The 24,552-nt window shown below is 43.2% G+C and overlaps 1 protein-coding gene across 2 annotated transcripts in view; it reads left to right on the plus strand.

Annotated features, from left to right (window-relative positions):
• The window catches only part of SCUBE1 (signal peptide, CUB domain and EGF like domain containing 1), a 2,009,692-nt gene that overhangs the window by 155,877 nt on the left and 1,829,263 nt on the right, over positions 1-24,552 (plus strand). For both annotated transcript variants that reach the window (XM_069228295.1, XM_069228296.1), the window contains exon 3: positions 13,809-13,931. In XM_069228295.1, coding sequence (XP_069084396.1) covers positions 13,809-13,931 — 123 coding nt within the window. The remainder of the gene's footprint in view (positions 1-13,808; positions 13,932-24,552) is intronic.

A 24,552-nucleotide genomic window follows, 5' to 3' on the forward strand; every position in this document is an offset into this window, starting at 1 on the left:
TGAAATAGTAATTATACATATTTCTTAAAGAAATGCACATATCTAGAAATAAGAAATATACACTTAATCAGATTATAAATAATTACCAACACAGGCACATGCAGTCCATTACTATTTGGATATAGTGGTTATGAAGGAAAGAGCCAAGTAGCCTTCTGAAGACAAGATAGTTATCCGTGGATCTTATATTTGGGGGTAATGAATTCTATAGTTTGGCCGCTTAAACAGAGAAGGATGCACTACGTATGGACTATGGTGGTACTTTTCTTAAATTTCACTTTCCTTGTCACCGCATTGCTATTATTATGTTTTATCATCCTAACCATTGCAGTACGTGCTATTTTATCTAGAATGTGGTTAATTCAATTAAATGCATTGAACCAATTCTTGCTTCTGTTTGTATTTGCATGTATGAGACAAATGTAACAGAGAGAAAAAGATGAGATCTTTTACACCACGATTTCCCTGACAAATCAGAAGGTCATGCGCACGGCTGCCACAAATCACTGCCACTTTTAAGTGCTGGTGAGGTACTGCTACCTGACCGTAAGGGTTAGGCCGACAGTTGTCACACGGTGTGGAATTGAACTCAGTTCCCCAAAACCTGGTGGTGTTGCCGCCCCAATCCAGCAGTCTTATTGGTACAATGAGAGCCAACATGAGAGCCCTTGATACTGATTAGTTGAACTAAAAAAACATTTTGGTTGAACGTATCAAAAGATGTAAATAAATCCAGCAAAACGAAGTGCAGCTTTGGTCACAAATCATCCTCAATTTACCAAGAGTGCGGTTCCAAGGGTGTATACAGGGCAGAAGCCCAGTTGTTGTTAATCAATAAGGTTGTTTGCTTCTAAATTAAGAAAGTTGTGTGGCAAAAATCTGTTCTGCAAGACTTCCCAGATAGGGGATAGCACTGGTAACAACGCTTCCATCTTCCAATCTAACAGAACCATTCTGGAGGGAAGAGAGATTGGTAATCATGGTGGTTAGAGAACCAATAACTTAAAATATATTGAATGAAAGAGAACGGGTAGACCATGAGGAGAACCAGATTTAACAAGTTAAAATCCCCTCTTATGAGTAGGAATAAACTCTAAAGCACAAGAGTGAACTGCTACCATACCTCCTGATATTAGAGTAGACTAGCAGCATTTTTACACTAAAGATGTGATGTCAACAAAAAACATTTTGAGATGGTTAGATGGTAAAAGCCATGCAAAGTAACTTACAAAAAAAAGGTGTTGAAGGTTTTAAAAACTGATTTGGTGGGGTAATCTAAGTTAAGGATGAACTTATAATGAAATTCAGATTATACTTTTTGAGAAATTTTGTAAATATGCAAAGAATTTGTTACCTGTAACTCCTGTTCCCCAGTATTGGTATCCTTCACAGCCTCACATGCCTGAACCATTCCCTGCCAAAATAGTAGTATCACATGTACTTTGTTTAATGTTTGGATTTTGCAGTCAAAGTACTTTACAAGTAAGTAACACTTTTCAGTTTCAAACGTTGACCCAGCAATTTTTCATAGGAACCAATGCAGTCCTTGTGGAGGAAAAGTGTTAGCTCGATTTAGAGGCAAGTACTCGACTCACAATTCCAGTCTCCAGGCTTTAGGATATCCACAGGTCAAAGTTTAGGTTGACCTCAAACATGCACCACCGGCAACACAGGGCCAGCCGAGTGCAGAGGTCCAAGTTGGTGTCGGGTTTAGAATGGGATTCTATGGAGACTGGGGGCACTCTGAAAAGAACTGCTTGCAGGTAAATACCCGTGTCCTCGGAGAGCAGACCTGGGGAGTTTAGATTAGCACTGAGGAGGCCACAGATAAGCCCCAAATATACATCCTCAGTGGCATAGCGGCGGCCAGGTGCATCAGCACCCAATGCTTTTCAATGGGGGCCCGGGGTGGGGTTCACAAAAGATGCTGCAGGCTGGGTCCGGGGGGTGAGGGGTCGGTTCCGGAAACCAAAGGCTGGATGAGGAGTAGAGGCATCTGCTGGATGTTGCTGTACAGTCGGTCAGATTCCTCAAAGCCAGGGGTACCTTTGGGCGTCTAGAATCTTTGTCAGATCTGGTCGCACTAAGGGGGGGGGTCCTCCAGATTCAGGCTGCAGGTGTCATCATGTTGGTCAGGAGGGGTCAACCCAGGGTGGACTCGAGGTTGGAATCACCTGGGGACCTACTCTGGACCGATGGGCCACCGGGACTTGGGCTGTGGGTGCAGAATGGACAGGACTCTCAGATCCGGGGCGGTTCTGAAGTCCTTTTGGATGATTTCTTCTGGACAGGGCCGCTGTCCTTGGGAGTTCTTGGTCCTCTGGTGGGCAGGTAGCCTTCTTTGGGTTTGTAGAGCTTGCTGGTCCTTCAGGATGCATTGCCTTTTTGTGGCAGGAGTCTTGAAGCTAAAGACAGGCTAATAGGGCTGTGGCCAAGTCAGTTGTTGGCTGGAGTCTTCTCTTTGCAGTCTTTCTTCTTGTCTTGAGGTAGCTAATGGCTGTTGTACATGAGGGTGGCTGCACCCTTTGTGTGCCCTCTCCCTTTGGGGAGGGAGCACATTTCTAGCCTTATTGGTCACTGTCCTCCGAAACAAGATAGAAGATTTTGCAAAGAGGTGGTCACTTCAGCTCTTGACACCTTAGGGGTGGTCCTACCTGCAGTGGTCACTTCTCCTTGTTTTACCTAATTTTCCCGCTGGACTTGCTGCCAAAAGTGGGGCTTGGTCTTGGGGGTGGTGGTGGGGGGTCGGCCCCTCCACTAGCTGGAGTGCCCTGTAGCACTGTAACAGGAGGCGGCAACCACCAAGTATTTCAGTTCCTGCCGGTGGGAGTGTGTGTGAAGCACTTGCACCCAGAGCAGGCATTGTCTCTGACCCCAGAAAGCACAAAGGCTCTCGCGCCATGGGGCCAGAAACTTGCCTGTTAGCGGCAGGCTGGCACAGCCTTACACTAAAGGGATGGGTAAAATACAATGGGCATCTCTAAGATGCCCTCTGTGTGCTTTTTACAATGGATCCACATTGGCATCAGTGTGGGTTTATTGTGCTGAGGAGTTTGATACCAAACTTCCCAGTCTTCAGTAAAGCCATCATGGAGCTGTGGAGTTCATAATGATAAACTCCCTGCCCATGTGCTTAATATGGCCACACTGCACTCACAAGTTCTAAGAATGGACTTAGACAATATGGGGGCATATTGCTCATACAGCTATGCCCTCACCTGTGGTATAGTGCCTTAGGGCTGTAAGGCCTGCTAAAGGGATTACTTACCTATGCAACAGGCAGTGGTTTGTGGGCATGGCCTCCTGTAGGGATGCCATGTTGACTTTACCTTTTTCTCCCCACCAACTCACACAACCTGCAATGACAGTGTGCATGTGTTTGGTGAGGGGTGCCTTAGGGGGCACAATATATGGTGCAGCCCTTAGGACCCTCTCTGACCACAGGACACTTGGTACCACTGGTACCTTTTACAAAGGACTTATCTATGTGCCGGAGGTTTACCAATTGTGAAAACAATGGTACAGTTTTAGGGAAAGAACATGGGTGCTGGGGCCTGGTTAGCAGGATCCCAGCACACACTCGGTCAAGGTGGCATCAGATATCAGGCAAAAAGTGTGGGGGGGGGGGTACTGCAACAAGGCCCAGTTTCCTACAGCCAGCAGTAGGTTTTCTGTAAACAGTTGCATATAACATATTAGCTCTTACAAATACTGCTAAATCTAAAAATGGAACACGACTCACTGATGTGACTTGTAAACTGGAGATTCAACAAGTTGTTATTGAAGACTCATATACTCTTTCACTTCCTGTCTGCAGCCCCTCAACACAATAAAAAGGTTGTCTATGTAACGCGCCAGTAGGGCAGGATCGTTAACACTGCGATCATTTGCCTCCCATCCAGGACATATGCTTCTCCCACCAGCCTATGAAAAGTTTCACGTAGCTGGGGAGAAACATGTGCCCATCACGGTCCCCTGTTTATGTTGTTGTTTATAGAAGGCCTGAAAATAAAAAAGGTATTGTTAAAAAAAATGCAATAAGATGTAGAATCATATTATTGTGTTCCTGGTATTTCAGGGCTCGACTCTACAGGAAGAAATGAATGGCTGTGAGCCCGCCTTCATGTGCAATACATGGGTACAAACTTGTTTTGTCTAACTTAATCAGCAAGAAGTCATCCTCCCAGTGGATTCCATTGATCAGTTTGAGGAAATCCTTTGTGTCCCTAATGCAGGATCTTAAGGTCCGTACTAGTGGGAAAAAAAATATGATCCTTGTGAATCTTGGGAATATTATAGAAAGTCGGATTTTGAGGGGGTTTACTTTTGTGAAATTGATATTCCTTATATTCTAATGTTCTTCTACCCCTCCAATATGAGAGAAGATCATAATACTATTTAATACTTTGCAAATATATTTCATTTGTGATAAGTTGATAGCAACTACGATCTTTGACTTGTCTCACAGCCTCTTCATGGTACTACACCTTGGTCAGCAGGACGACGTTTACCTTCCTTATCGATGACTTAATTACCACGGTGCTATCATTCTTGAGAGTGACTATGCCTTGCCATTGTATGTTACTTATATTTCTCTTGGTGTTGTCTTTCTGATTCTCACTGCCTCGTTGTAAATTTAACAGTTCCTTGAGGGACGTGGGCAGCAATATTACAGGACGAGATAGTAGAGAGCTCTCCTGCCTGCCTTTCCAAAATCCTGAATAATCCTGCAACTTAGGGCAAAAGCAACACCGAAATACAGCCTCTCCTGTGTTGCTTTTCTGCCCAGCCCTGTAGAGTCTTACGATGGCGAGTAATCACCACTGAGCGGAAGCGAAACAAAGAATGCTGTGAGTACTGCGCATAGTGCCCGTGCTGAGGCCTGGGGCGGGCTTGGAGTGGCAGCACCCGCTACGTAATTAATCTTGTGCCGTCCTGGGCCTGAGGACTGGGAATGAGCCGGTGACACTGCCCACCGTCTTGGTTTTGGAGATGGGCTCAGAGAGCTGTGGCCTCCCGGAGCTGGGCGGAGGAGACCCAGGGATGCTGCAGCCCTTGGACATCAGGGTAGCAGCGGGTGGTGCTGCGGGAAGCAGTCCTGCTGTGCAATGAGCACAGAGGCCTGCAACATGGACACGTATGGCCTGATCAAGGCTTTCTCTAACACCCCAAGAGCAGTTTTATGTAATCATCAGAGGAACCCTGCTCCGGGACAAAGCATACTGTGAGTACGGGGATTAAACTGAACAACCTGCCTATAGTAATATTACAGGGGGGCTTTTTCCTGGGAGGATTGCAACCGTTATAGAGTATAGAGACATTCCACAAGACACTGGCAACATATGCTTAAAACCCAAATAGTTAATGGAGATTGGAATGTGACGCAGGGTGCTAGACTACTAGCTGCTGCAGGGGGAAACTGGTGCCGTTTACACCATATAATCCACCACAACTACTCTAATCACTAGAGAGACAGTAGAAGCACAGACGTAGAGCCAGGGCAGGGGCTCCTGGGATTTGGCATTGTGGGGTCCAGGAACGATCAACGTTGTACAAACATCTGTATGATACCACAGACACTTGGGGATACATATAGTGGCAAGCCTTTGTTTTGAGTTCTCTGAACTTTGTCACTGACATTGTAAACCGGGGTTACAACATGGGGAGAGACATAGGCGGTCATTCCGACCCTGGCGGTCATGGACCGCCATGGACCGCCAGGGCCGGGGACCGCGGGAGCACCGCCAACAGGCTGGCGGTGCTCCCAAGGGCATTCTGACCGCGGCGATACAGCCGCGGTCAGAAACGGAAAACCGGCGGTGTACCGCCGGTTTTCCGCTGCCCTGGGGAATCCTCCATGGTGGCGCAGCTTGCTGCGCCGCCATGGGGATTCCGACCCCCATACCGCCATCCTGTTCCTGGCGGTTTTGGACGCCAGGAACAGGATGGCGGTATGGGGTGTCGTGGGGCCCCTGGGGGCCCCTGCAATGCCCATGCCATGCCCATGCCCCTGCAGTGCCCATGCCAACGGCATGGGCACTGCAGGGGCCCCCATAACAGGGCCACACTGAGAATTTCAGTGTCTGCATAGCAGACACTGAAATTTGCGACGGGTGCAACTGCACCCGTCGCACCCTTTCCACTCCGCCTGCTCCATTCGGAGCCGGCATCCTCGTGGAAAGGGGTTTCCCGCTGGGCGGGCGGGCGGCCTTCTGGCGGACGCCCGCCCGCCCAGCAGGAAACACAGAATAACTGCAGCGGTATTCTGGCGGCTCCTGCTGGCACCGCGGTTACCGCGGCCGGCGGGAGTCAGAATGACCCCCATAGTGCAGTGCCAAGTGAACAAAAATACTATAAGCCAATACATGACCCCGTGAGAGGCAATGCAGAAGCTCTCTGAGCGCCCTCGGACCTCCTCAGATCAGTCACTCGAAGCTCCACAGGAAACCTCTGGAGCAGTGATACTAGAAGCACATCAGGAATCTGCTCCTCTCTCCGGCCAAACATCCATGACAGAAAGTCACACTTTTTTGAACAGCCAGAAGAGGCATGGTCATGGCTAGACATGGCAGTTTCCACAGAGGATGACCATGTGAACCAAGGAAATCGCAACAAAAGTATGGAGATAGAAAAGGCTCCTGGTAAGGTTGCTTTACCCAGCGGTCCTCATTTGAGGGGACCGGACGAGTGGTGGTCAGAGAAGATGGTACAATGATTATGGCTAACTGCGTACATAAACTGGATGACAAACCTAGTCAGACCTTGAAGGCGGAGACTGGATCTCTAACTCCTCCCTCAAATCAGGGAGACCTGGGCTTAGACCATAACAATGATCAAGTGGGTGATTCCAGCACCCTGGCCTGAGAGCAAACGTAGAGCCTTGAGACTGGACACACAAGAAGACCTGAAACAACTCATGGCAAACTGACCCAACAATGGAAGGTTTTGATGATATAGGGCAATTGGGGCTATTTACACAGTGGTGACAAGTAGACATATCTCTAACAGACGCGAGGGGGTCTGAGGACGAGGTCCATTGTGCACAGAGTCTAAATAGAGATAACACGATGTAATGTATGTTATTATCAGACTAAAAGTGCAGGACAGTTCCTAGGCATCGGAGGTTGGAAGGCTAAACAAGACAAGGCCTCGTACATGCTCATATTCAACAGTCACATTCCTAGGGACACTGACGAAGCTGCTACAGAGGCCCCAACCGAGTGCTGGGTAGGCACCAATGTTCTAACTTCTGCTATTCCATAATGTTATGGGATAACACTACGATTGGACTGGAGAGGCAGGCCTCCTGACTAAGGTTACTTGCCCATACGGAGTACAAAGTGCAGTTAATATTGTTTTTCTAGTGATTGACTGCTGCAACAGCAACAGGAGGGATGGGGTGTTCTGCTCTACATCAGGCTGAGAGGAAAACAAAGTGAATGGAATGCGAAGAATGCAGCACTCTTAGTCTGAGTAATGAATTTATTAAAGCACTTCCCAAGTTTCATGCACAGAAAGAATCATTTTAGCTTTTATTTCAAATGCAACAACCTGTGTTATTCTTAAAATAATAACAGGAGTAGAAAAATAATAATTACTGAAACAGATAGAATACAAAACTTCAACAATGAATCTAATGTATATAGTGACTACGTATTCAAGCATGCAAACCGCAAAGCTAAAAATAAGAATGAAAAAGGCATCACCATGGGGCTTGACACAACATCATCCCTTCATTTGCCAACTTCAGGTTGTAGAACCCCGACAACCGAGGCGAGAGAAACCACTACCCACAATGGGATTACCTTCTGAGCAAACAAACAGGAGAGGAGAATTCTAGAAACCTCCCCTCCCATTGAGTAAGTTGTTCAGACGCTGGCCGTACCAGGTCAACGTTGAAAAGAACACGCTAGAGACTGGCCAACTCTCAGTGTTTTTTCCGAGACCGAGCTGTTGCCTGATTCACCATACACATTCTCAGCCTGATATATTTTATCATTTCTACTGCCCCATGTTATGTGCCCGTCCTTCGTGAGAAAGAGCAAAAACACGTTTCACAAGCTGTGCGTGGAAAAATACATGCGCCACCAATGTGACGTGTGTGCAGCTAAGCTGAGCACCAAAATGTAGTCAGTAGTCAAGATGGAACTGGTGCTTAAATGCAGATAGTAGTACACATGCAGATCAATGTGTTATGATTTTTCATCCATTAACATTATGTAAGGCTTATTAAGTAATGTCAAGACCTGGGTGAATGCTTGAACAATGATGAAGTTGTTTGTTCAGAAAGACCAAGATGACGGTCACATACTCATTGGTATCAACATGATTACCCTGTTTTTATGTCCATAACTGCAACATGATTTAAATGAAATAAAGGTGATGGGCGCACTGACAAAGACAGTGAACCGAAACACGCCTAAAAAACAAAAGTACATCTACCTCAGCCCCTTCCTGAAAAGTTTCAGGTGGACGCGTCAAGCACGGGCTGAGAAAAAGGGAATCCCTAAACACAAAATCCCCATGCATTTTCCATAGGCTTCTTTAGGCAGGGCTATAACAAAAACTGCTGACCAGAATGTTGCTGGCAGCTATTACAGGACTTTGGTATTTAGACCCCTACCCTGAAGTTGTTAAAAAAGATATTTGGGGGAGGGTAGGAATACCCTGACCCACTAGGCCCCATTGCGGGCGGGGGCAGAAGTACACCCCTCTGACCAAAACAAAGGCAAAAAGTGCTGCAATTCCGTAAGACTATCACAGCATTGACAAAAGAAAAAACAAATGGTGGCGGGTTGCATTTAGTCATTATAAATCCTGGGTAGCCAACCCCCGGGTCGAAAAACAATTTTTATGGAAGGGGTGGGATGCACTGCTCTCCTCCGCAAGCCATTAGAGTCCCTGGGGAGACCACCGCCTGGGCGGCATTCATTTTTATGGAGATGGTGGCACCGTTGCCCCCTCCCTGAGCCACTAATGACCCTGGGGCCCTCATCCCCCAGGGACGGTTCACAGGCTATGTTCCGGAGAGTGCACCCTCGAGGCATAGCTATTTGTCCGCACCACTGTGGGCAAAGAAACCTGTGCTTGCTCTTGCTTGGTGGGAGCATTTTTAAATCTCCCACCAAGTGGGAGCAAACACGGAGCCCATTCCCAGCTGGGAAAATCTTAAAAAATGCTCCCACCTGGTGGTCCAGTGAGGGGTCAAAATCGGCCTAGGAAGCGTGGTGCACGGCCCCCTCCCCATTGAATTTGTTTCCGGCCCAGGGTGATGGTGCCAAAATCAGCCTGGGAAGGGAGGCCTTATGCCTCCCCTTTCCACTGAATATCTTGTTGGGCACTGGGAGATGGGGTTCCCGGAGCCAAAGTCGGCACGGGGAGGGGAGACGCATACCCTCCTCCCCATAAAAAAATTGAGGCTGGACCCAGGGCCAAATTCGCCCGCAGGGCATGTGTCCCCTCCCCTTTAATTTAAAAAAAAAAGAAAATGCCATGGGAGATGAGATCCCAGGGTCAGGCCCTATAGCCAACTCCCCACGGCGGAAGGACGTGCTCAGCATGAGGTTGGCTGAATGGAAGGGTGTTGGCTGCAAGTGAGTGTTTGCATTTACGTATGGTAATTACTTTACGTTAAAAAAAACAAAACTAGAAATTCATTGAAAAAACTAAGATTAAAGTAACATTATAGTTGGGTGTGATAAAAAGGTTCTGTGTTTTTTTTTTAAAAGCTTGGAAATGCACTGAAAAAAACAAAGGATAAAGTAATGTTACAATTAGTTGATTTTTTTTGTGACAGCTTTAAGACTTTGAAATAAAAACAAAAAACACAGAAATTCACCATAGCAGCACTAACTACAACTTGCGTCCCAGCCATGCACTGCTTACGACCTCACATGAAATCACTCATGACATGCTCTATAACATCATTTATGATATCACTGATGACATGATCCAATGAGTGTGTTTATTTTATAGTTTGCATGGTGGCAGGAAACTACCGTAATACATCTCAAACTAATTTTGTACAGGCTGTGTCCAACTAATGGTTGTAAGTGTTTACAAAGCGCATATGTTCATAATGCACCATAGCTGTGTAGAGGTATTGAACATGTGATAAATGTTTACGTTCAAGAGTAACTCTGTGTGCAGGTGACAGTTGACTTGTATTCATTAAGCTCCACACAACGTTTTGGCTCTGCAGAAAAAGATTCCACAGGAGAAAGATTCTAGGTAGTAGATGGTAACTTTTGTAAGCAGCCCTGAGTTATTAGAGAGAATTGTGCCAGTGTGATAATTTATATTTTACATGGATGAGTGCTTGTTTTGCTTCAGAAGAAGGGCTATCTGTAAAGTTTACACCACAGTTTGAAGGGTGCAGGTAGAATGATCTTTAGCACCCTCAGACCTTGGTTGTTTTTTTACCAAATAATGTATTTTATCACAATTATTTCAAAGAATGAACTCTGTTCTTCGCAGATTCATTTGAATACTCAGTGGTGTATTTCTTAAAAGAGTATCACTATTTGCAAACCGTGTGTTATAGAATGAGTTTTCTCCAGAGAAGAAACACTGTGGGCAGTACTCAGTTCTCTGCTGATATTACCTTCATTTCTTAATTTTTGTCTGGTGTGGGTTAGGAGTTTGACACAGATAAAAGCTGTCCGTAGTAGGGCATTTGTTTTGGAATTGGCATTCACTAATTTGGCTTTCTCTTAATAGTTGTGTACAGATTGAATACCGTACTCAATTAAAGTTTACCATATATCTGTGGTTGACTGTTAATGTGAACCATGCTACGTGTAAAGCCATAGCAATTTAAACAGCAATGTGGAGGAAAACGAGGCTTGGAGGATGTCATCAGTGAAGTTATCAATGTTGTTATCTGGTATTGGTAATTTGCAAGACAATTACCCCATCCCTGGCTAGTCTGTCTCCTCCATACCCAAAGCTCACACCAGTTGGATGGTCTTGGGGAGAGCCGTCAGGGATTACTTGGCCAGTAGTCCTTTACAAGGCAAACCCTCCAAACCTCATTTCCAAATGGTGCTGGGAGTCCTGTCCTGCCTATGGCATCTTTCCCTTTGCATGTCAACTGGCCTCCTTTGGCACACACTCTCTCTCCTTGGCAGTGTGCCCACCTCAGCCAGTGCACCGCTTCTATTCTTGAGGGCCTGGTCCTGAAATCTCACAAGACAACAGTGAATTTTCCAAACTGCAATAATATGCAGCAATATTGGTGTGGTTGCATTTAAGCCGTACCCAAGGCATGGCCGGCCCCTTGTATTTCATATAGCAAAGCGAGGAAGTTTCTGCTCCTGCTCTAGGCCAGCATCTTAAACAAGCTTACCTGCTTCGGACCCCAAGAACTGTGTTCTCCAGTCTTGTGCTTCAAGTGTTTGTTTTCTGAAACTCCGCCTTGAAACCCGTCTGCAGCTGGTTGTTGAGAAAGTTCATGTCAGACTACCTTGTTAATACAATGACTAAACATGGTCAGATATCCCTCTGTTGGGCAGTAATCTAAGTGGTGTTTCAGGGTTGTACTTGTTAAGCTGTACAATTATTTTTTTTAACTCTTTTTATTAAGGTAAACTAGTGTTCAGTACAGAAATTTTTTAAAAAAAGATGATGGATGGAATGTGGAACAAATCAAACATTCACCCCCAGTCACAGACCTGGTTTAATCTATCAGTATTTTTGCTCGCTGTGCTACTCCAGTTTGGACCCAGCCGTATGCAAGTCTGTCTTCACCCTGTTCCCCAGAGGAACAGTCCAGCCTGAACTTCCAGGCCAGGTCCTCCCTGGACCAGAAAGCAGCATCCTGGACATGTTATGGGTACCACCCCTCCTGAGCCAGGCTATCTTGAATCTGGTGGCATTGGAAGCACAAGACCCACGTCTGGGCATACCCTTCCCACTTAGGGCAACAAATGCAAAAAGAACAGATAGACGAAATGTGGAACAAATCAAGCATTCACCCAAGTCACATATTTGGGTTTAATCTATTAGTACAGAAAATTAGTCATTATCAATATGTGGATTTCAATTTACATCTGAAGGAGAAAAAGTACAAAGTATCTATATGGCAAATACACAAGAGAGTGTGTCGACTGTTAAGTATTCATAATAGTATTGATCATGCATCAAACATAATCCAGGCTACTGGCCATTGCATATCAGCAAGAGTGTGTCAACTGTTCAGTATTCATCATAGTATTGATCATGCATCAAACATAATCCAGGCTACTGGCCGTTGCTCAGTCTTAATCTGTGTCCTTGCCCCAATTTGTGTGAAGGTTCATTGATCTCTAAAATTATTCCATTGAGACCAGAATTTATCAAATTTTTTGGGGATGTCCCTGCCCTTATAGATATCCCGTTCAGCTAGTTGGCACCAGTCTATGTTGTGTTTCCAGTCTTGATTCGATGGGCCCACTTGCTCTCCCTGTCTTGGCTATGTCTCTTTTGGCTATATGCGCCGCCACCTTCAAACCTATTTGTTAATGAGGGGCCAAATTTCGTCCCCATTATACGTAGGATGAGCCATCTAGCGGCACTGTTTGGCCCGGTACTTGGGACATCCCATTTACCACTTCTAACCAGAACAGTTGAATTATTGGACAACTCCAAAGAGTGAGGAAAAAGGTCCCCACTAGGCCATATACTTTGTTACAAAGATTAGTGTTGCTACGGGCCATGCGATGTAGGAGGGATTTGGAGAATCTGTACAGTTTTTAGTTGGATGCACATACGGGAGACAGGATTGTAGTTCCTTGCATGATCCTATTTCAGGTGTGATTGGGATCACTTCACTGGTTTTGTACATCCCTCATGTAAGGTCTATACTTAATCCACATCTAAGATTTTTTTACACAGTCCTTAGATTCCCTTCTTCCCAAACGTATGTGTGCTTTTATAGCAGAAAGCATACCTTTCAATACAGGATGGATTTTATGCTTAGGAAGGTGTTTTGCCAAAATATTGACTTTATAATTCCCAACTATATTTATATTGGCTCTATAGAATTGACAGTCAACCTATAGAGGCATCGAACAATGGTTGCTGGAGGTGCTGCAGCATCCACAGATCACCTTTGAGGAGCTAAACTCGATAATCAACCATGTAGGGGCACAGAGAGGTAACTTTGAAGAATTTTCTCCATAAATCACAGTACCATGCCACACTATTTCTTAGCAATACATTGCAAAAATGCAGTCCAAAATGGACTACAGGGCACTGCCATTCTTATAGACTTTCTAGTGGCTAGGTTTTGGCTTATTTGGTATTTTCACTTTTTCAATAACACTAGGATTATTCAGTAGTGTTCTTGAGTTCACGTTGATGGCCAGCATTCCTACTCTGAATAGTATTCCAGCACTACCGCTAATATCTCGTCAAGGTAAGTACATGTGCAATTAAGAATATTAAATGTGTACTTCCAAATTGTATGGTTATCTTGAGGATGTATTGCTAATGAAAATGGTAGAGGCAATATTTGCGCAGGGCGTTATTAATGACCTCTATATTTGGACACACAACTGCTAGTGAGTAACGTATATTAAAAAGAATCCTCAAATTTTGAAACAACATTTTGTTCTTCAGTGATAGCATGTGAGCTGTATGCCTCTGTGGGGAGTACTCACCTCAAAGTGTAAGGATTGTAATGAACAAGACTTAGAGAATGATGATAACAGATACACAATTGGGGCATTGCATAACACCACAGTGGGTTGATGTTATGGCTAACAGGTGTTTAGTGATGCAATACTAGTTGACATGTTTTAGTAAAAGTGCTTCTTTGTATGTTGCAGACATCGAGGAGTGTGATGACTACAATGGGGGCTGTGTTCATGAGTGTATTAACATCCCAGGAAACTACAGGTGTACTTGCTATGATGGCTTTATGTTGGCTCATGATGGCCACAATTGTCTAGGTAAGAGCCTTTTAAATGAGGGTTTTCTTTTTTTAAAACATTTTACTGTTATGTGTTGTCAGTCTTGCCTTGCTGTGTTGTCAATCTTGCCTTGCTGTCAATTGGCTATTTAACGACAGAAGACTAACAACCAACAGAAGACAGCGTAGTGAGGGATAAAGCGCTCGTCCGGCTCTACGGGTAGAAAGATGGTTACACTATGAAGTGCTCCTCCTGCACTAGAATCACAGGGTCAGGAGCAGTTACCAACATTCAACTCATGCTGGGTCCCTGGGAGGGAACTTGGTGGGACACAAGGCAGGCAGCAATAGGCAGGCAGACCAGCGCCCCCAGACCTGCAGTCTCAAAGGCGATCTCTCCTTACAGTGCCCCAGTGCTTTGGCAGTCCAATGTCAGGGTACAGCAGTCGGCAGGACAAGATTCAGAAAAACCCTCCAGTGCCTCCTTCATGCCAACCAGCAGCAGTTCACAGGGTAACAATGGAAGAGAAGTCCAGATGAGTATCTGGTGCAGTCCAACAGTCCTTTTGGCAGAGGCCGAGTCGCATGTCCAAAAGTGCTCTAAAAACCATGGGACGATAGCCCCTCTATTTATACTCAAAATGTCTAGCTTCTAGACGGAGGCAGAAGGTTCCAGCCAGAACTGACCAGTTTCAAGAATTTCCCTCCTCTTTCCCTACTCTGGCTCCCAAAATCATGAGGGGATAAGCAATCCCTTTGTGTGGGTGCAGGACACACACTATTCAAGTGTAAAGCACGTCATGCCTCTTTCTCTCTCTCCCAGCCCTGGAAGACTATCAGTTAGCAGATGTAACCCTGTCACACCTAACCCTCTCTGATAGATGGCTGTCTGGGGAGTATGCACAAAGTGAAGTTGTCACTCTGTCCTAGACGTGGATTGGAGTCATGCTGCAAAGCACCAGAGTTGTAAGCACAGAGAAATGCCCACTTTCTAAAAGTGGCATTTCTAAAATTGTAATGTAAAATCCACCAACACCAGTAACCAGGATTTCTCACTACCATTCCAAACATACCCACACTACTCCTTACAGATCATAAATTACCTCTTGGACATATATTAGGGAATTCCCAATGCAACCCTATGAGAGGAGCAGCACTCACAGCAGTGAAAAACAAAATGGGCTGTTTGTCTCTACTAGGACATAGAACACATACCTTTTACATTCGTACAACTATAGCCATAGGACTAGCTAGGGACTACTTTAGGGCTGATTTAGGTGTAGTAAAAAGGGAGTTTAGGCTTTGGCAAAGTAGTTTGACTTGCTAAGTCAGTGTGGCAGTAAACTGCGCACACCAGCCCGGCAGTGGCAGGCCTGAGACAAGTGTGAAAGGCTACTTCTGTGGGTAGCACAATCTGAGCTGCAGGCCCACTAGTAGCTTTTAGTTTAAAGGCCCTGGGTATATAGTTTACCACTTTACAGGGGTCTTATAGGAACATTAAATAAGCCAAATAGATTTAAGCCAATTATACCAAGTTTTATGGGCGAGAGCACATAAACTTTATCACTGATTAGTAGTAGTAAAGTGCCCAGAGTCCTGAAGCGAACAAAAAGAGGGCCAGAAATAGAGGAGGCAAAAGGCAAAAAGGTTGGGGATTACCTTGCAGAAAGGTCCATTTCCAACAGTGTTGCATTACATGTAGATACATAATTAGTGTTCACCGTTTTCAGTTTTGAAATCGCGGGATGAAAACAATTCGAGCTACCTTAGATTTCAGTCTGATGCAAGGTGAAGTGACATTCTTTTTACCCTCTTCCCCTCTTAAACGGGCCAACGTTTCGTGCTTGGGGAGGCATTATGGTGCTCATCCTTTTAGCAACTCCCTCGGATGGCCAGTTCAGATCCCACGTACTTGGCTTATACAGGTTTTTCAATACTGAATTTACTACCTGTCAAGGTTAGATTCATTGGTAAACATTTGAGTGTGGTAAACGCTCATTAAGTGGTTCTTTTTATAATTCATACATCAGCAGATAAACTACAATTTCCGTTGGGAATGGAGGCTAATGGAGTATTTTTCCATCTCCTATTGATCTTCTACCTTGTGACTTTCTGATTGATGCAACTGGAAGTTGCACCATCCATGCATTCACCTCATAGTAGCCCCTGTCCACCGCACCATACTACATGAAATCGTTATCTGTATTATAGCGTCTCTTCTTCAGAATTGGTAAATGTAAATCATTGTGTTTCATATCCTGCATTAGTGAAGTACATTTTTGTCGAAATAGCAGGATTTTGCACTCAAACTTTGCTTTGTGTATTTGTCAGACTTCGTATACCATATTTATTGACATTTATTTTATAATGCAGTGTAAGTAATCCACGGTTGCAGTAATAGCAAGAGGTGTATCTCAGCCTGGCGTGTTGGGCATGAAGGTCAGCAGCGACACACAATCATACGTAGTCTCAGTACAGGATAGAACAGTGGGCGATATAACAGTAAAAACTAAGCATAAAACATCCTTCCGAGAGTCAAAGGGAAGGCAATACTGTTGGCAATGTTAAGCAGAAAAAGCGAACATGCCATCAACGATAGTTATGCAATTAATAAGAGCAACCCTTACGCCGCGGGTGTACATAGTGATATAATTCTGTATGAAAACAGTGGTTCACCTGGAACTCATTTAAAAATAAATAACAGTTGGCAGTAATATAACCGTGCACCCGTTTTGTATCAGAATAAAGATTCTGTGTAGCCTAAGGAGCAAAACATGTAATAAAGAGGAAGAAATTAGAATTGTTCACATAATACTGTCCACATTTCAGGTGCAAATATATGCAAGTTACGTCCCCAGTAATAACGCATTAAGAAGAAAATAGTGAATTTGTAGTGAAGTCTTAATATGTGTTTACTACAGAGCCCACAACTTCAGTTGTTTTCTTAGAGATTTATTTATGATAGGGGTTCCTTTAAATACAACCAGTCAATAAGTTGGAGTGCTATATATTGTTGATGACATTTCAACCTCATTTGAAATATAGAAGTCTCATCAGGAGAGGAGATATTGGGACATCTAAGACTCATGTTATTGAATGTATCAATGGCCAAATGATTAATGTTAGGATAGGTTAAAGGAAAATACCTCAGGTTGTTAGAGGCCACATTCTTGAATCTGTAGTCTTGCGGAGAGGTTACAAAAATGCGAGAACTATGGTTATTGGAAGAGTCATATGAGGGAGACCATACAGTAATGTCTCATATTGTACGTAACTTACCTATATGTAGATTATATCAGTGGACCACCAAGGATGAAGAGTATAGAGGTATTATTTACTGAAATGGGTCATCTATGGTAAACCTGCCTTTAAGGTTAGATGTTAGCATTGGCAGTGTAAATGTAGATAACATTATCATTAATAGGAAAAGAACTCACCCATCAAGTTATAACATTACAGTACATCAAGTACCATACTGTTGTCCTGTAGACTTGCTATGCAGATATAGAGGAGCCTCAGTACCACTTGCAGCTACTCATGGAACAGAGTCCTCAGTCGGTTCAGGGTCGGGTTATAAGACAGCAGACGGACTCTTCCTTGCCCTCATGGCTTTTCAGGCTGATGCAATAAGAATCTTTGTGGAGCCTATAATTTGTGTACCTGATGTGTTTTTTCTACTTTGAGGTGTTTTCGAGTAAAGGCTTTATTGTCTTGCATGGATAGTTTTCCAGATTCATCTGTGGAACACGTTGATTGGGAGGCTCCATTTACTCAGTGTTATTTGCTGGTCTCAAGAGTGGATTAGTGCAAGGCTTTACTGGCAGTATCATTGACTGAGTCCAGGATACAATGTGAAAAAATAAATCAGGCGAGTGGAGGACAATTTTAAATCTTTGGCAATTTAACAAATACTTCAAAGGCAGTCGTTTTGCATGGTGCCCTTGCAAGTGATCGTTCCGTTCCTAAAAATAGGGAAATTTATAATATCCTTGGATTTAGAGGACACCGATTTTTCAAATTCCTATCTATCCACACCATTGAAAATATTTGCACTTCAAGGTAGCTGTTTGCCTTTACCAATTCAAGGTACTCCCAATTGGCTTAAAATGGATATTTATGAAATGTGTGGCCCTGGCTGCAGTCTATCCCAGGAAACAATATCATCAAGTGTTTCCCTTCTTGGACTATTGGCTGTTAAGGGGAAATTCCTTCCAAACCACCAAAGCATCTACAAAAGCCTGTCTTAAACTCTCCAGTAAATTTGATAATTTCATAAACAAAGAAAAGCCTTAATTTGTGTTTTGCAAATGAGTATCATTTTAGCGGTATAGGAAATTGGGTTACTGGCTGAGGGGGTGAAGACCTTCTCAATTGACTACCAGAATTCTCTGTTAGGGTGAAGTCACAAGCAAACTCTAAATTAGCCTGTGCTCAATACTCTGGTAGCTTGGCAAGGAGCAGCCCGATTTACCTTAGATGCAATGTGTAAAGCATGTATGCAGCACTTCCAATAGTAATAACGAGAAGGAAAACAATGCAAGAAACCAACATCAATTTCAAAGATGAAAATTAAAAATCTAATAAAAGGTTTAAGACCAAAATAACGAAAGTCCAATTAGTAGAAAGGGAGGGTATACAAGTTTAAAGATTTAAGTGAAAATAGCTCCAAAAAGCACTGGGCTGGGCAAGTCACAAATTCAAGCTGACCGTGATGGAGTGCAGGCCGGCTCGAGGGATTTAGTGAGGCCCACTGAACATGAGTTCCTTAAATACTGGTTGCGGAGCATTGCGGACTCCTGTGTTGAAGATGGGTTGCACAGCGGCAATTCCTAGGAGCTGTGAATCTGCAATGCGAAGTTCTGCGTCATCGCTGAGGATGCCATTGACAAAGGCCTTGCAATGCAGAGGCCTATGTCGAGATGCGTCGAATGGGAAGGCCTGTGTCGAGATGCGTTGAGGACTTTCTGGTTCCAAAAAAAGCTGCTGGGATTTCTATGTGGATATCCTGCATTGTTGTCTAAGGTGCCATCTACAAGGGGGTTGTCATGCAAATGTGTCTGCTGAGGACGCAGCAGTTCCTGGAAGGCTGCAGGCAGTAATCAACATAGATCTACAAGTGTGGAGCAACATTAGCATTTGGATCAGAAGCCTCAATTCAACGTGTTTTGGATAAATTGCTGACAACAGTATGAGAATCATTACTATCATGTCTTGAACATTTTGCACATTGGCAACAAGCAAAAAAGACTGATTATCATTATAGCCTGCGGGCGGACTGTTGTACATTTTGGTTTTAGTTCACCATTAAGTGAACTAACTTATTGTGAAAGTTTATTTTGCTAGGTCGAAATGGTAGTTTCACTGCACACACAGGCTGCATTTGGCAGGCATGAAATATGATTGAAGACCTCTTTAGTGGGTGGCACAACAAGTGCTGCAGGCAACTAGTAGCATTTAGTATACAGGCCCTTGGTACATGTAGTGTAAAACCACTTTACTCGGGCTTACAAGTGAATTAAATGTGCCAGTTGGGTATACGCCAATTTCACTATGTTTAAGGGAGCGCGCACAAGTACTTTAGTGCTGGTTAGCAGTGGGCGCAGAATCCTAAAGTCAACCAAAACACAATCGGCAAAACAGGAGGCTGGAAGACAACGTTTTGGGGGAAGCCACGTTAAGGATGTCAGGTCCAACAAGGGAAAATTCTGGATACCATCACAGGAAAGGAATTTTCATCAGAAGAAAGACTCTGTAAAGTCCACAAGCCAGCCTGGTAACTGGAGAAAAAATATTACATCTCAGTCAGTGCATCTTTTCAAATCCTGTTTTGGGATAATATCCTCCTGCACCACTTCAGCTTCGTTTTGTCATCTATACATGAGACAGTTTAAGGAAAAGGTTGACTTCCAGTGGGTCCAGTGCATCGGCTTCTTTGGCACCCAAGATAAGGTCACACCATGAATGAAAGGGGCCTTGTCTTGGTGGACAAATTGGATACAGCAATAAGCCTAATTGTCAAGAGACAGCTCATTTTGGTAAGACAACGGATGCCTCCATATGAGATGGGGTGTGCTCCAGCAGAATTTAGCCTTCAGTAGCAACTGGTCAGAAGCAGTTTTCCATGCATACATGCTGGGACCAGTGGCATTAAAACTGGGCTTACTACCTGTCTTGTCCAAAATCAAACGTTTCCTAAAATGTATACAAATGGACAATACTAACCTGATGTTTTATATAAACAACAAAAACGGAACAAGATCACATCTTGACTCAGCAGAAGCACAGGAGCTGTGAAACTGGGCAATTCATGACCAGGTTGCTTAGATGGCAGTGCACATACCAGATGTTGGGCAGACCTACTTAGCACGTCTTTTGTATAGACCGAGGGTAGCAGTACATGCTAATTTGAATCAGCATTAACTTGAGTAAGTAATAATTTGGTAGTGTATTGTTGTAGTCTTTCATTTGGCATAATCACACACATAGCAGAGAACAAACAGGTAAATTAAGTGGTAAATTAAGTGGGGCGTGCCAACACTAAGCATTCTGAAATGTAAAACACAGATTTCAATAGCTTTGATGCAGCAAGAATTTTCCTAAATAACAATTTGTAAGGCTGTACACATTGATAATTTATGGAAAAACAGTGGATTTCAAAGTTACTCATAAAGAAAAGTATAGTTTTTTAAAATGTTTTTTACTTAATTTAAACATATCCAGCCCCCCATTTTCACATAATGGCGGGCTAATTGTTTTTCAGCCCACACGTGTTCCCCCGCCCCCTTAATTGGCACACAGGCAAAGGGCATTCTCAAGGCTTGGATGATGGATTCCAAAAGAGGGCCTGATAGCGCATCAGGACCTTGATAAGTAAACTTACAAGGAGACACACCTAGGCTGATGAACCTTTTGACCACGTTCGGAGACTTCCCAGTACAAGGTATCTTTCTGTCATCACAATCAATATCTTAATAACCCAATCAATCTCTTATTAACTAATCAACTAGATAATCAATAACATTTAATATAAGTCAATAAAGCGAACACACCATGACCTTTCAGTCATGATTAACCACACCAATTTAGTTAAGAATTAGAATATTTATTTCCCTATTTGTTGCAATCTAATATCATCTCCGTTAATCTCATTAGCAATCAATCTCATTAGTAACTCTTCAAACTTGTAATTAAAACACAATTAATCAAAGTATAGAGCATATACGACCAGCATTAACATGTCATTAGTAAGAAACAGTTTAGCGAGTTGCAATGATACGTGATTCAACAAAGCAAGAATTCAGTCATTTGTCTATTTGCGTCAGATTTTCGTGAACACCTTAACTAACCTCGAATTAGCACCAGCATGTTGGGCTTCATGCAAAACAATTTTGCAAACACAAATTTGAAAACATCTAACTAGGGCCTCTATCAAAAGAGCAGTTGGTACCTAGAAAGAAAAGGCAAACAGACATTTGCAATTTCATCAGATAGTTACCCCTCCAACGAATCAGCAATCAGCGTCAGTCTTCATCCTCAGGACATCAGTCGATTCACCATCGGCAATGATAGGGCAGGGCAAGTCTCAGTATGGCCTAGCCAAGAATAAGGCACTTCCCTCATATAGAGGAGAAATAAGTATCAGGAAGGACTCAGATAGAGGATGGTTAAAGTATCAAGAAGAATAACCGCAAAGTCTCAAAAGAACAATGGCAAAGTATGGCTTAAGGCAGAATGTCAGAATAATGGCAAAAGTGTCCCAATAATGGCTGATTTCTTCTCGGGTCCTGCGGTTATATCAAAACAGTCGAACTAGCCCTTAATTTCCTATTGGATCAATTTTGGTGCATCATAATCTCTGTCCAATAATTCTCCACGCACCTCACTAGAATTTTCCACAAAACACCGTTCTCATGCAGTTGATTGGCTCCTGTAATTGACGTTTTCATCGGGTGGAATGTCAGGTAAGAAAAGTTACACTTTACGCTCCAGTCAGTAGTCCCATTGTTTTCTCCTAGTCTAGGCAGCCTTGCACCTGTTATGAATTACAGTGTTGCATTCGGCAAGAATGTCTCCTTGAGCAAGTTGGGTCCCCTGAGAAAGAATTTACTACGGCTACACACACATATCTAGCTTCTGGAAAAGTACAGCTTCGTGTCCTTCAGGAAAGCAGCACATTGCACGTTAGAAAAACACAGTTTTGGACCAGGCAGCTAGGCCCATACCCTCGCTAACTAAGGCCTAGTAATTTAGTTAACAAAACCCAAATATATAGCTCTAATTATGATATGCTAATACAAATTCATACATTAGTACATTATTATTTCATCACTAATAAGTTTCATTAGTCTTTGTATACATTAGTGGCCACTCCCCGTGGGCACATTTCAAACGTGTGCATTATTTTCTACGTTAACACATTTTCTATGCAGTTTCATTACATTATATTGCAAGCTTTTCATGTTAATATTAATTTTAAAGGTCACACTCCAACAGGCCTCCTAATAATTAGGTGGCTCTTGTGGAAGAAAATTGATTGTGACAAAACAGTCAGAATCCTTTAGGTCAAATGAGAGTATATTGCAGGCTAAATCCAGGAATATGGGCAAGTCGGTCTGGATGCTGATTGGGAATTTGCAACCCAAAGCATAACATATAAAGGCCAAATGTGGGGCAGTAACCTGGGAAACAGACAAACATTTAAAGAACACTACTAACTGGAAGTGGCAATACAGAGGAATGCAGAGGTCCCCCAGGCTATCCTTTAACGTCTTTTGACATAAGGCAAGTCTCTTTATGTTAACCCAGCAGCCACTGTTTGCTTATCGCCATATGTGAATATAAAAACATTTACCTGTTTGTTATTCTGATTCAAGCATGAGAATCTAAAAAATAACCTATGATGGAGAAAGATAAATTATTTACTTGGATGACCATTTTCCAGCATTGGTATCTCACATATAATCACCCGCTGCCTACTCCTCTCCCCATTAAAGGATCACCAACTTAGTCTAACACCTGGGCATAATTGTGTTGGATTAAAGTTTTTTTGTTGTTTTTTTTTTTTTATGGGGGGGATGGGCAAATAGAGGGTAAATGTATATAGCCTTGTCAGAACAGTTTTAACATTATGCAGTTATTCTAATACTACTGTATAACAGAATAACAAGGGGGTTGATTCAAGCATGTGAGTCTACCAATGCTGGAGAACTGTAGTTACAGGTTAGTAACTTTTTTCTTACACAGAATGGCATGTTATCCTAAGGGCCCTGCTCATGTGGTATCTTGCACATCTGTTTTGTTAGACCAGTGTGAGAAAAATGTTATGTTTTTTTGTACTTTCCTGTTAATATTTAATACTTCTGGGTATCACCCCCTTATGAATATTGATCTTGTGTGTAACATCCAGTTGTATATTTTCATCACTGGTTTGCTCCTACTCATGATGGGCCTGATTTTCCAAACATAAAATGGATGCCTGAAAAACTGTGATCATTTCTATGATTGGTTAAAAATGTTTGGTGAAAATGGCATTCTTTGTGAATTATGTGCCTTGTAATTTTTGACTTGGATGTTGCTTTCTTTCGGGGTCACATAACATAGTTTGGAAGCAACCTTTATTATCTCCACATTACTCATCCTGATTCTGATCATTACATATGTGGTGAATCCCATGTTGAGACAGGAAAAGTTTTTGGAAGAAATGATGTGAATATAAATCCTGCCCAGTCCCATCTAGGAGCTATAAAATGGGCCCAGGTTCTCAGGGTCCTCTTAAATGTTTCCTGTCTCGGACTAAGATGAGCTCTTGGGACAGAAATAATCCAAACATGCTGACAACTTCCAGGCTTGGGCTGTCCGCTTATGCTACATGGATTTTCCTCTGCCAGGCTTGTGGAAAAAAATGAGTACTATGTGGTAGGAATCTATCAGGGTGCTGGAATGAATCCCTATTTTTGTAAAAAGAAATCAAGTAGACCTACTGGTATGGTGAAGCTGGTAAGTTATCACTTTGCTTTGATGTGTATGGATGTGAGGTCCAGGATGTGTTCTATTTTTCTGACAAGTTTTCCGTGGGTAAAAGGGGAGAAGAAAGCCACAAATCCGATTTTTTTATCTTGAATAATGCACTCAGTAGAAACCGCTCTCTCACTTGTGAATTTTAATAGGAAGAACACAGAAGGCCACTTGTGTGTTGGATCACATATTCATGTTGGGCTGGTAGGTAGACGTGAACGGACAGAAGGAGAGCCTTCAATGGTAGCAGAAAAATGGACTGCTACCATTACCATATTAGGACTAATCGTCTATTGGCTGTCCATCATATTTGTGTAAGTATGGATTTTCTAGTAGGTCCCCTGATGCTCTACTACAGTAGTTCAAGAAAGTTCCCCAATTTTGTCTTCCTGTGCATTCTCATGTGCTTAATGTTTTTCATGCGAGCTGGATCCAGACAAAATTACAAAGCCTTTTTTAATCTCTTGCCTATATTCTCTGATGTATAGGGAAGATAACCTGCCTGACTCTGTTCATGTAGGCAATTTAATGAAACTCCAGTCTGTGGCTAAATATACCATCTTAAAGGATGCTGCTGCCAAGAAAATTGATTCATCCTAGAAAAAAAGATGTATGTTGGCTCTCACATAGCTTTACAAGCAGGGATT

This window comes from Pleurodeles waltl, chromosome 4_1, assembly GCF_031143425.1.
Source record: "Pleurodeles waltl isolate 20211129_DDA chromosome 4_1, aPleWal1.hap1.20221129, whole genome shotgun sequence".
NCBI lineage: Eukaryota > Metazoa > Chordata > Amphibia > Caudata > Salamandridae > Pleurodeles > Pleurodeles waltl.